Here is a 12,877-nt window from a genome sequence, read left to right as displayed (position 1 = left end):
CATAAATGCTTTTGTTTTCTATTATGAAAATGCCATGTGCTACAAAGGGAGGAAGTCTTGTCACATGTCTTCATCAGAACTTTACAAGCTTCTTCCAGAGTTTCCCTATTATCAGAGTCTACACCAGCCTTTCCTTTTATCTTTACACTCTTCCAGTTCCTGGGATAGGCTGTAAGCCATTACTTTCAAGTGTCTAACGCGGCGATTAGCAAGTTAACTTTCTAGCACGCCTCCCTAGACCTGCTGTGGCAGCTGCAGGGAGCCTTCACCTCCCTTACCAAAAAGCCAGGGCCTATAGCTGCTTGTGTGCAATAAACCCCCTCCAGACACTACTTCCAAATATAGGCTCTCTGGCCACTAGGGGCTGCGCGGTCGCGAGGGCCGCCCTTCCTTCCCGCCCTCGCTTTGCCAGGCACTGCCCAAATCTGGAAGCCAGGCTGCCGTCGGTCAGTTCGCGGAAAAACGTTCCCACAGTGCTCAAGTACCGAGATTTCCTTTCTTGAAAACATTTAATGTATTTTGAGCCTCCACTGAAATGCCATGAACAACCCATTTTGAACCAGAAAAATTTAGTCTGACAACAGTCTTCTTCTATTCACAGCTGTTCCAGAAGGAGGAGCTGAAATCTGAACCTCTTGGCTGTGATTGGTTGCTTCTAGCAAAAGCCACGGAGAAAACGCCTCCCCGCTCAGAGGAGCTCAGTCGGGCAGGGTGACTTCAGAGGCGCCTGCCTGTCCCCTGTCGCACCTGAGCCACCGTGATGCTATAGGACCGCCGCCTTGGACCGTTATCCGCCCGCGCCTGCCGGCCGCCACTATGCCGCGCTCCTTCCTGGTCAAGAAACATTTCAACGCCTCCAAGAAGCCCAACTACAGCGAACTGGACACTCACACAGGTAAAGATACGCTCTGCAAATCTGTACGCGAGTAAATCGCAGTTCCTTTGCTTACTCAGAGTACACCCCGGGTCGGGTCGCTTTCTTTTCAATGCTGTGCTAAAACTGTCCCTGTAGTTTCTTGATTACTTAGGTTAAGTTTTAATTCAAAACTTTTGAGATTTTTGCTGACAAGAAAAGCCTCCTTCCGGTGGTGCAGTATGGTTCTCTGAGCCTGTGTGTATGCATAAGGAGTGCACGGACTTGAGCCTTTCCCTTGCCTAAGCAGTTACCAGGAGGAGCCAAATACTAGGGAAGGCAGCTGGATTCCTGCATGCCATTACCCTCACAGGCAAGCCACAGCTAGAATAGCCCACGCATAAAATGAAAAGCAACTTTACAAAAAGTTTTAAAATAGTGTCTAGTTCTTCGTTCTGAATTGGAACAGCAAGGCTAGTCCAGAATGAAGATTAGAACAGTCAGAGCAATTGTCAGCCTGCACAAGGACAGTAAGCCCAAGTGATGGGAAGATTTTCTCTTATGAGTGTCCTTGTGAGTAAGGCTGTCTTCACTACAGAGGCTCTTATGGAGTCTCCTGCATGTTGTTATGTGCTCTGTCAGGCTATGTACATATATTTAAAAAATATTTTGCCTTAATTTTCTTTTCTTTCCTTCTTTTTCTTTCTTCCAGTGATCATTTCCCCATATCTCTATGAGAGCTACCCCATGCCTGTCATACCAAAACCAGAGATACTCACCTCAGGAGCATACAGCCCTATTACTGTATGGACATCAGCAGCAGTTCCATTCCACTCCCCTCTACCCAGTGGCCTTTCTCCTCTTACTGGATACTCCTCATCCTTGGGGCGTGTAAGCCCTGTGCCTTCCTCTGACACTTCATCCAAGGACCACAGTGGTTCAGAAAGTCCCATTAGTGATGAAGAGGAGAGACTGCAGCCCAAACTTTCAGACCCCCATGCCATAGAAGCGGAGAAGTTTCAGTGCAATTTATGCAATAAGACCTATTCTACTTTCTCTGGGCTGGCCAAACATAAGCAGTTGCACTGTGACGCCCAGTCTAGGAAATCGTTCAGCTGCAAATACTGTGACAAGGAATATGTGAGTCTGGGTGCCCTGAAGATGCACATTCGGACCCACACATTGCCTTGTGTCTGCAAGATCTGTGGCAAGGCTTTCTCCAGACCCTGGCTGCTTCAAGGACACATTAGAACACACACTGGTAAGAGAAATGTAGAAAATAATGCCTCTCAGCTCAAACAATGGTGTGGTGGAGCTGTCTGTGGGGTGTCTTAAGGTACTGACAAGGGATGATTTTCATAAGGTGAACCACTGATAACTGCTTTCCACTCAAAAGTTTGTTAGAACAGAAAGTGTTCCATTTCAGCCTCTGCTCCAGGGATTGTAAACAGCATTTAGACTTTGGAAAGTACATGCAGGAGATTTGGTCTCAAAGATCAGTTAGAAAGCAAGACTGAGGTACTTGCTGTGTGTTCTGTAGAACTGCCCCCTGGTAGTCAGTAAATATAAATGCCTGGCTCCTAGTGTTGATTTGATAAACAGGCAGAGGGGGTTCCTATAGCTTTTTGGCTACATGTTTTGCTGTGACTTCTGCCAACTCTTGACTAGTTGAGTAAATGAGACTAAATTGGATCTGGCTGGCTGTTTGTTTTATTTTCTTGTTGCTGATTTTTGAACACCCTTAGCATAAAATCATATGCAGGAAGTCATGGCATTTATCCAGCCTTAGTCATCACACAGAAAGGGGAGACATACTAGAAATGGAGGGAGCTGCTCACCATTGCTGCACCTGTTGAAGCAGAAACCCTTAGCAAGAGAAAGCCCTTAACTCTGAATGTGCCTGCCTGGCAGAAGTGAAGATGTTTGGCTGATATTTTAAATTTTAGTTTTAAAAGGCCAAATAAGAATATAACTACATAACTGGGGGTAGGTATGATCAAGATATGATAATTCTTATTCTTCTGATAAACTACTGTTGATGTTCATTAATATTATTTGATTTTGTGTCCTATAAAAAATTGACTGTCTTTTATTTTCCCTTACCCCACCTCAAACAGGAGAAAAGCCTTTCTCTTGCCCTCACTGCAATAGAGCTTTTGCAGACAGATCAAACCTGAGGGCACATCTGCAGACCCACTCTGATGTAAAGAAATACCAGTGCAAAAACTGCTCCAAAACCTTCTCCAGAATGTCGCTTCTGCATAAACATGAGGAGTCTGGCTGCTGTGTGGTACACTGAGTGGCGCAACCAGTGTTTACTCAAACAGAATGCATTTCTTCACTCCAATGACAAATGACAAATGAAAGTCCAAAGACATTTTCTCGTGTGCTTACCAACCAAATAATATGTATACGAATACAAAAGGGTCACACACACACACACACACACACACACACTACAGAACATAATCTATATACTTAAAGTTAATCCGTTCTATGTGAAGTTTAAAATTATATTTACTGACAGCTAGATTGAAAGGATAAAAGATAAGAATCTTTTTCTTTAAAGATAAAATGAAAAGCACATTGCATCTTTTTTTTTAATAAGAAAGAATACAGAGATATACACTGCTGCCAAAACATTTCAACCAAAGGAACAGTATTACTTCTTAATAGAATTGTAATAGTGTTTCCAAGAGCAAGAGAGTCTGCCAGACACAATCTCAGGTGCCTTATAAACTATTCTAAGTTTACTTCCTTAGATGTATGATGCCTGGTTGTCATCTGTGAATGAAAATCTTTCTGGATTACCTATAATATTTCAAAACTATATTGTTCGGAGGAAAAAAAAACACAAGAAACAGAACAGAACATAAGAGAATGTATTAAAGTATTCTTGTTTGGTTTCATTTTTGCCATGTGTGCCTTAGAAGAGGAGGGGAGAAGAAGCTTCAAACATTCCTGGTGCGTGTGTGTCCCACGTCTTTTTTTTTTTTTTTAAAGAATCTTAATGTTTTATAATGCAAAGTAATGAAAATGTGCAAAAGAGTTTCTTAGATATTCAGTAATGTACTTAGACTTTTGAAAATTCGTATGATGGATGCAATAATACAATACCCTTCCAAGTGCCTGTTTTAATGAATTGTGTAGTTGATGAACTGGTGTAAATTTGTGTTTATTTTTATACAACTGAATGAACTCTGTATGAAAGGGAGGTATGGGTAATAGCCATGCCTATATTCAACCAGAATAATTGTGAAAGTAATGTCCTTTTTAAAAAAGTTACTTTCAAGGTCTCTTTTTTTTTACAATAAACATTTTTGACTAAAAAGTAGTTATTCATATACTATTTTCAAAAACTTTATTACTTTAATATTGAATAATATCTCACATTTATTTCTTGCTTTAACAAGAGAAAACGTAAATGGTATTTTTAAGCATATAAAGAATCAATATTTGTTAGATTGTGTTAAACTCCCTTTTTTAAAGGCACTATCACATTCAAGAGATCATGATGGTATTATTTTTTTGCAAGTTATAGCAAACGCCATATGAGTGGAGTACAAACAGTAATCTTAGTAGTCAAAATCCTTCCAAAACATTTTAATGTTAACTTTACTTACTTTGTAAAAACAAGCTATAGTCATTTATGTTTTTTATATCTCATTGAAATAGGTTTAACATTTTTTAATAATATAAGTGAGGAAAACATGAAAAGTTTGAATTAAAGTAATACAGTTGTCATAAATAACACACATTGGAAAATTAAGCCTTGTGAGCAAGTAATATATTAATATATATGTGGCCTTAGAGTTAAACTAGCAAACTAGTGTCTTTTTAGGGTACCTGATCAAATTGAGCAACCTTCCAACCAACCCCAGGATGTGCTTCATAAAATATTATCTAATTACACACTCCATATTCAAACTAATGTCCTCTAAATCAGTATGTGAGTTTCCTAACTTTATGATGCTTCACTAGGTTCCAAAAAACATATATGAACCCTATCTTGCAGCCTGTAGTGAAAGTAATTCTCATTACTATTAACTGACAATTTCAGAACTTATGAAATATTATTTTTCTTTTTAATATTTTTGTTGTACAGGCAAAAACTGGCATTAATATCTTAAAAAATACTGATAATAGAGTACTAGCATGAAACTATAATAAATGCTAAGCTGGGGCTTTCCTCACTGAGTATTTTTCATTTACATTTTAGCCTTGCATAAAACTACTGTGTACTTGATCAAAAATGTCAGTTGATAATTGCACTTTTTAATTGTTTGGATATCTCAAACCATAGTTCTTAAAGGCAAAATTATCTGGCACAACAGTTTATGGGAGTAAAGCAATGGGGTATATCCCTTCCCTGGAGCATTATAAAGTTACTTTAGAAACCCAACTGAATTATGTATACCTGGGACAGAAATAATGCAGTAGTATTCTGAGAGTCTCCAGGCTAGCTAATTTGAGGACCGTCTTGCAAAAGGGAACTATGAATCATGCCTCTGCTAAAGCTCTTGGGGCTATCTCTGTTTCAGGAGCTATAGCTACCCCAATTTTCATCTCTCACTGGTTAGCCACAGGCAAACAATTCTTGGTGTCAAAATTTAATCAGCTAACTTCTAAAGGGAAATATTTGTTTATTACTTTAATTCCTCGGTGAAAGAAAAATAATTTTTACAATATATTTTCACTATTATCAGTTTATTCTTAATTAAAATATTACGGTTTTAGAAAAATACCATGGATCTGAAGGAATAGTAGATATTAGAATAATCTTTAAATACACTAGAATTTTTACCTATTGTGGTTTTGACTGTACATGTTCTTCTAAGATCCACAAAGCTTCTGAAATATTCTGTTCTGGTCTACTTATGAAGGGGACTCACTGAGTCACAAACTTGCTCATATCTTTCTTTTTCACTACATGGACCACTTTTGCATGGAATCTCTAAGAACTCTGCATACCACCAGCAACATCTTTTAATAACAGTTTATGAATTGATTGAAAAAGCAACAGAAGTAAAGCTTAGAGAGTCAAATGAAATTCAGTATATTTTCTAATTACTGAAGGGTTATGATTACTTTCAAGAAAATCTTTGCCTCCATTTATTTTGTATCCTTACTGAAAATTGGAGATCACATTGTACCTTGGCTTCCTAAAGCACAAAATATTAACAGAAACTCAGTACCCCAAATTAAAAACTGAAGATCCCTGGCACTAACGTTTCTACAAGAATCTTACTGTTGTTATTTAATCTTTACTATCTGCATATTACTATGAATATAGTACATATTGATGCTGTATAGTACATACACTTTTGCATATGCTTTGCCATGGTGACAGCACAAGAGTACTGCTATTTCACCAATATAGGCACAAAACTCTACTGAAAATTGGGCCAAGGTAGTAAACGGGACAAGGTCCAGAATGGAAATCCATACCTAGATTTTTCAGCCTCCAAGCATCTGCCGTGAAAATGAGCAAACTTGCTCATCTACACTTAGCATAGTGATATATACATATGGATCTGAGATAGAACTTTGGTAAGGAAGAGAACAGTAATGTCCTGAAATGTAATGTTTTAATACTATATTTAGGAGCTATCATAATTCAAGTACTATACTATGGGTATCAACAATTTTCAAAAGTCTCTTACATGTTTTAAACTTTCTGCAGGCTGCCCCTGCTCCAGCCTGGGTTCTACTTGCTGTCCACACAGCAAAATGTCAGGCTGACATCTCACTTAGGAGCCCATTTCCTCTGTGCTGTTCTCTGTTGAGATGAAAAGCAGCTGGTCTCCATCATCTCTACATTAACACTTCATCCTCTGAAGGCCATTGCTACTCCCTCCCACACCCACACTCCTCAAGCTGCTTTTATCTTTTCAGACTGAAAAGTCTTTCAAGCTAAACAGCCATTCCTTCACCCACTAAAATATGGACATTTTGATGTAACAAAATAATCAAAATTTTGAAAAATGTAAGGCTTTTCTGGATCACAGCCACATCTTGGAAGTTGTTCCTGTTTAGATATAGAAAACATTTTAACTAAGTTAACTTGAGTACTCTGCCAACTATGGAAGAACCAATTTTCAAATAGGATGTGGGTTTTTTTTTTTCGTAGAGAACAGTGGAACTATGACATCCCCTTTACCTGAACAGAGGAACTATGACATCCCCTTTACCTGAGACAGCTGTTCGGGGATACTCTGAAATCCTATCCTCAGCATTAAATGTGCAAGATCTAATAATGAAGGGAACGACTAGTATGCAGTGGGCTCAGGTCCTTAACCCTTCAGAAAGTAATCATTCCTATGAGGAAAGACACACACGAATCAGCAAGCATGGCAGCTTTTCCTCTCTGTGGCACCAGGCCAGATTCTTTAACAATGTAAAATTAGCAGAGGAAATGGCAGCATATCCCTGTCCTCCAACTCCAAATGTGCCAAGATGGGTATTTATAGCAGGAACAGGAGAGCTGGCCTGAGAGAAAGCAAGAATATTTGAGCACTGGGAACCAATTCATTTAATTAAACTACTTTGATTATAACAATCAGTCAAATTAATTTGGCTTTTTCTGTTGAAAGTATGGAAATAGTTCTGAGGTCCTTTTGATCATTCCTAAGTAGTTTTCCTTGACAATAACCAAAAATAAAGGCCTGATACTTATCTGTTTCAGCAGCTGGGATGGTACAAAGGATGTGATCCCTAGTCTCCTGGTTTGTTCTGGGGCTTGAGTCAAGTGACTTACAGGTATGGAGTGTAACACTCAGTTGGTGCTAAGGAGTAAAAAGTAAAATTCCAGCTAAATAAAACAGCAATAAACTCTCTTGCCAAAGACAACAAATGAAGTTCTATTTCCTCTAATTTCCAACTTCTTTCTGTATAGGCATACAGCTGTAAAGAGGTTTAGGACATTCCTGTATTGTGTTAAAAGTTTCCCCCAAAGTATTAGCAGGAAGGCCTGTGCCAAAGGAGATTGCCTCTTTCTATACTGGGTTTACTGAGCTGTAGAGTCTGCAGTCCTCTGTGCTCAGGGCTGGTGCTTGTGGGACTTCAGTATGTCCTGCCTCCTCCATGAGTTGCTTACTTCCTGCTTCTTTGGGTCTGAGGAGCTGAAGAATTTGCATTTCTACATCAAGTGGCATCCCTCATAGTGGGCCAATCTTACCTGCACTCAGGAAAACAACTTTCAACCCCAGGTCCAAGTCCGTGCTTCTTGGGCAATTATATGCAGCCACAATTGCTTCTGGAAAGAGTGACAGGACACCACTGGAGTCTAGAAAGTACCTTTACATCAGATGTGCCTAAGTAGACAGTGGGAGTCAAGAAACAGATTTCTACCTCTGCCAATTCTATTTTTCCAAGAACCAGCAACATCTCTGTATCCATGAATCCATATCAAAACTGTTTTTATAAAAACTACATCAATATTGAATACATAAAAATACTTTAATAATACAATAAAACAGCTTTTTATTTACACTTATGTTGCATCAGGCACTGTAAGTAATGGAGAAATTATATATACAGAAGAGTTGGAGGCCTGTGTGTAAGTTCTGCTAATTTGTGAGGGCCTTGAACATCTCTGGATTTGGCCATGGAGGGTCCTGGAAGGAGGCCCCTGTGGATTCCAATGAACATAGAAGCAGACTAATAGGACTGCATTTTGGTTCTGATTTTTACTCTAATTTCATTTGTACTGGAGTTCTGCCAAGTATTAACATGCTTTAATGGGGGTAAGTGTGGGTGTGGGGGGATGAATGTTATACCAGTTCTTTCTGGTTCACTAACAGCAGGAAAGCTGATTGGCTTAGTACTCAGCATGAAGCTTTTAAGTAGAATCTCTCCTGAAAGCTTGGGAACCATATGTAAGTGTGACATGAATGACAGAGAGGTTCCTGACTACAGCAAACTCACTAGTCAGAGTATGTGGTGGTTTGAATATGCTTAGCCCGGGAAGTAGCACTATTAAGAGTTATGGCCTTGTTGGAATTGGTTTGCCCTTGTTGGAAGAACCATGTCACTGTGGGGGTGGACACTTAGACCCTCTTTTAGCTGCCTGGAAATCAGTCTTCTCCTGGCTTCCTTTGGATCAAAATGCAGAACTCTCAACTCCTTCTCCAGCATCATGTCTGCCAGCACACTGCCTTGCTTCCTGCTATGATGATAATGCACTAAACCTTTGAAACTATAAGTCAGCCCTAATTAAATATTATCCTTATGAGAGTTGCCTTGGTCATAGTGTCTCTTCATAGTAATGGAAACACTAACTAAGACAGGGTACCACATACTCACTCTCTCATGACTTGTATTTCAGGTAACAGTCTATTACTGAGAGAAGTCAGGACACAAACTCAAGCAGGTCAGAAACCCAGAGGTAGGAACTGATGCAGAGACCATGGAGCCATGCTGCTTACTGTCTTTCTCCTCCTAAGTTACCCCTCCTTTCTTTTATAACCCAGGACCACCTGTCCATGGGTCAGAATACCCACCTTGGGCATTTACCATATCACTTACAAATTATAAAAATGCACTACAGGATTCCATGCAGCCAAGTCGTATGGAGGTGTCTCAATTAAAATACCCTCCTCTATATTGATTCTGGCTTAAGGCAAGTTGACATAAAACTAATCAGCATATTGTCACTTTAAATTTTTTTTCAATTTTTTTTTATTGGATGTTTTATTTACATTTCACATGTTGTCCCCTTACCCCATCCCCCACCCACCCAGGAACCCCCTATCCCCTCACCACTCCTCCTTCATCTCTGTGGATGTAACCCCTGCCTACCCCCCCAACTCCCACCTCACCACCCTCAAATTCCCACCCCCTGGGGCGTCCAGCCTTCATGAAGTCAAGTCAAGGATCTCTTCTTCCACCTATGCCCAGCAGGGCCCTCCACTCTTACACTCTTACAGCTGAAGCCCTGGATCCCTCCCTAAGTGTTCCCAGGCTGGTGGTTTAGACCCTGGGAGCTGTGGTTGGTTAGTATTGTTGCCCTCCTCATGGGGCCACAAATCCTTTCAGCTCCAATGGCCTTCACTCTAACTCCTCCATTGGGAACCCCATTATCAGTTCAATGGCTAGTTGTGAGCATCTGCCTCTGAATATGTCAGACTCTTGAAGACCTCTGAGGAGACATCCATATCAGGCTCTTATCAGCATGCACTTCCTGACTTCCACATCAGCATCTACCTTTGGTGACTGCACATGGGATGGATACTCAGGTGGAATGGTCTTCAGATGGCCCCTCCTTCAGTTTCTGTCCCTCACTTTGTCTCCATATTTGCTCCCTTGAGTATTTTGTTGCTCCTTCTAAGAAGGACCGAATCACCCCCATTTGGTCTTCCTTCTTTATGAGCTTCATGTGGCCTGTGAGTTGCATCTTGGGCATTTCAAGGTTCTGGGCTAATACCCAATAATCAGTGAGTGAATACCATGTGTGTTCTTACTTCACACGGGATGATAATTTCTAGTTCCACCCATTTACCTAGGAAACTCTCCTATTCATTGTTTTTAATAGCTGAGTAATACTCCATTCTGTAAATATACCACATTTTTTGAATCCATTCCTCAGTTGAAGGACATTTGGGTTCTTTCCAGCTCCTGGCTATCATAAATAAGGCTGCTATGAACATAGTTGAGCATATGTCCTTGTTATATGTTCGAGCATCTTCTGGGTATATGCCTAGGAGTGGTATAGCTGGATCCTCAGGTAATGCTATGTCCAATTTTCTGAGGAACCGCCAGACTGATTTCCAAAGTGGTTGCACCATCTTGCAGTCTCACCAACAATGGAGGAGTGTTCCTCTTTCTCCACACCCTCGCCAGCATCTACAATCACCTGAGTTTTTAATCTTAGCCATTCTGACTGGTGTGAGACGGAATCTCAGGGTTGTTTTGATTTGCATTTCTCTGATGACTAAGGATGCTGAACATTTCTTTAGGTGCTTCTCAACCATTCGAGTTTCCTACGTTGAAAATTCTTTGTTAAGCTCTATACCCCATTTATTAATACGGTTATTTGGTTGTCTGGAGTCTAATTTCTTGAGTTCTTTGTATATATTGGATATTAGCCCTCTCTCAGAAGTAGGATTGGTAAAGATCTTTTCTCAATTTGTTGGTTGTCGTTTTGTCCTATTGACAGTGTCCTTTGCCTTACAGAAACGTTGCAATTTTATGAAGTCCCATTTGTCAATTCTTGATCTTACAGCATATGCCATTGGTGTTCTGTTCATGAACATTTCCCCTGTACCCAAGTATTCGAGGCTCTTCCCTACCTTCTCTTCTATTAGTTTCAGTGTATCTGGTTTTATGTGGAGGTCCTTTATCCACTTACACTTGAGCTTTGTACAAGGAGATAAGATTGGATCAATTTTCATTCTTCTACATGTTGTCCTCCAGTTGAACCAGCACCATTTGTTGAAAATGCTGTCCTTTTTCCACTAGATAGTTTTTGCTCCTTTGTCAAAGATCAAGTGACCATAGGTGTGTGGGTTCATTTCTGGGTCTTCAATTCTATTCCATTGATCTTCCTGCCTGTATCTGTACCAATACCAAGTAGTTTTTATCACTATTGCTGTGTAGTACAGCTTGAGGTCAGGAATGGTGATTCCTCCAGAAGTTCTTTTATTGTTGAGAATAGTTTTCGCTATCCTGGGTTTTTTGTTATTCCATATGAATTTGAGAATTTCCTTTTCTAACTCTGTGAAGAATTGAGCTGGGATTTTAATGGGAATTTCATTGAATCTGTAGATTGCTTTTGGCAAGATGGCCATTTTTATTATATTAATCCTGCCAATCCATGAGCATGGGAGATCTTTCCATCTTCTGAGATCTGCTTCGATTTCTTTCTTCAGGGACTTGAAGTTCTTGTCATACAGGTCTTTCACTTGCTTGGTTAGATTCACACCAAGGTATTTCATATTATTTGCAACTATTGTGAAGGGTGTCATTTCCCTAATTTCTTTTTCAGTCTGTTTATCTTTCATGTAGAGGAAGGCTACTGATTTGTTTGAGTTGATTTTATAACCAGCCACTTTGCTGAAGTTGTTTATCAGGTTTAGGAGTTCTCTGGTGGAAGTTTGGGGGTCACTTAAGTATACTATCATATCATCTGCAAATAGTGATATTTTGACTTCTTCCTTTCCTATTTGTATCCCTTTGACTACTTTTTGTTGTTTAATTGCTCTGGCTAGGACTTCCAGTACTATATTGAATAGGTAGGGAGAGAGTGGGCAGCCTTGTCTAGTCCCTGATCTTAGTGGGATTGCTTCAAGTTTCTCTCCATTTAGTTTGATGTTGGCTACTAGTTTGCTGTAGACTGCTTTTACTATGTTTAGGTAGGGGCCTTGAATCCCCTATCTTTCCAAGACTTTTATCATGAAGGGATGTTGAATTTTGTCAAATGCTTTCTCAGCATCTAGTGAGATGATCATGTGGTTTTTTTCTTTGAGTTTGTTTATATCATGGATTACATTGATGGATTTCTGAATATTGAACCATCCCTGCATTCCTGGGATAAAACCTACTTGATCATGATGGATGATTGTTTTGATGTGTTCTTGGATTCAGTTTGCTAGAATTTTATTGAGTATTTTTGCATCGATGTTCATAAGGGAGATTGGTCTGAAGTTCTCTTTCTTTGTTGCGTCTTTGTGGGGTTTGGGTATGAGTGTAAATTGTAGCTTCATAGAAGGAATTGGTTAATGTTCCTTCTGTTTCTATTTTGTGGAATAGTTTGCAGAGAATTGGCATTAAGTCTTCCTTGAAGGTCTGATAGAATTCAGCACTAAAACCATCTGGTCCTGGGCTTTTTTTAGTGCTGAGACTTTTAATGACTGCTGCTATTTCCCTAGGGGTTATGGGACTATTTAGATGGTTTATATGCTCCTGATTTAATTTTGTTTTCTGGTATCTGTCTAGGAAGTTGTCCATTTCATCCAGGTTTTCCAGTTTTGTTGAGTATAGGCCTTTGTAGTAGGATCTGATGATTTTTTGAATTTCTTCAGTTTC

General features: G+C 39.7%; 1 protein-coding gene across 1 annotated transcript; it reads left to right on the top strand.

Annotated features, from left to right (window-relative positions):
• The first annotated feature begins 715 nt into the window (after positions 1-715).
• Snai2 (snail family transcriptional repressor 2) lies at positions 716-4,178 on the top strand. Its single transcript, XM_028778269.1, has 3 exons — positions 716-895; positions 1,566-2,114; positions 2,971-4,178. The coding sequence occupies exons 1-3, from the start codon at positions 817-819 to the stop codon at positions 3,150-3,152; spliced, it is 810 nt and encodes a 269-aa protein (XP_028634102.1). The 5' UTR covers positions 716-816; the 3' UTR covers positions 3,153-4,178.
• Positions 4,179-12,877: the final 8,699 nt, after the last annotated feature.

The sequence above is a fragment of the Grammomys surdaster genome, unplaced genomic scaffold (genome assembly GCF_004785775.1).
Source record: "Grammomys surdaster isolate TR1022 unplaced genomic scaffold, NIH_TR_1.0 331, whole genome shotgun sequence".
Lineage (NCBI taxonomy): Eukaryota > Metazoa > Chordata > Mammalia > Rodentia > Muridae > Grammomys > Grammomys surdaster.
This window is presented reverse-complemented; position numbering and strand designations above follow the sequence as displayed.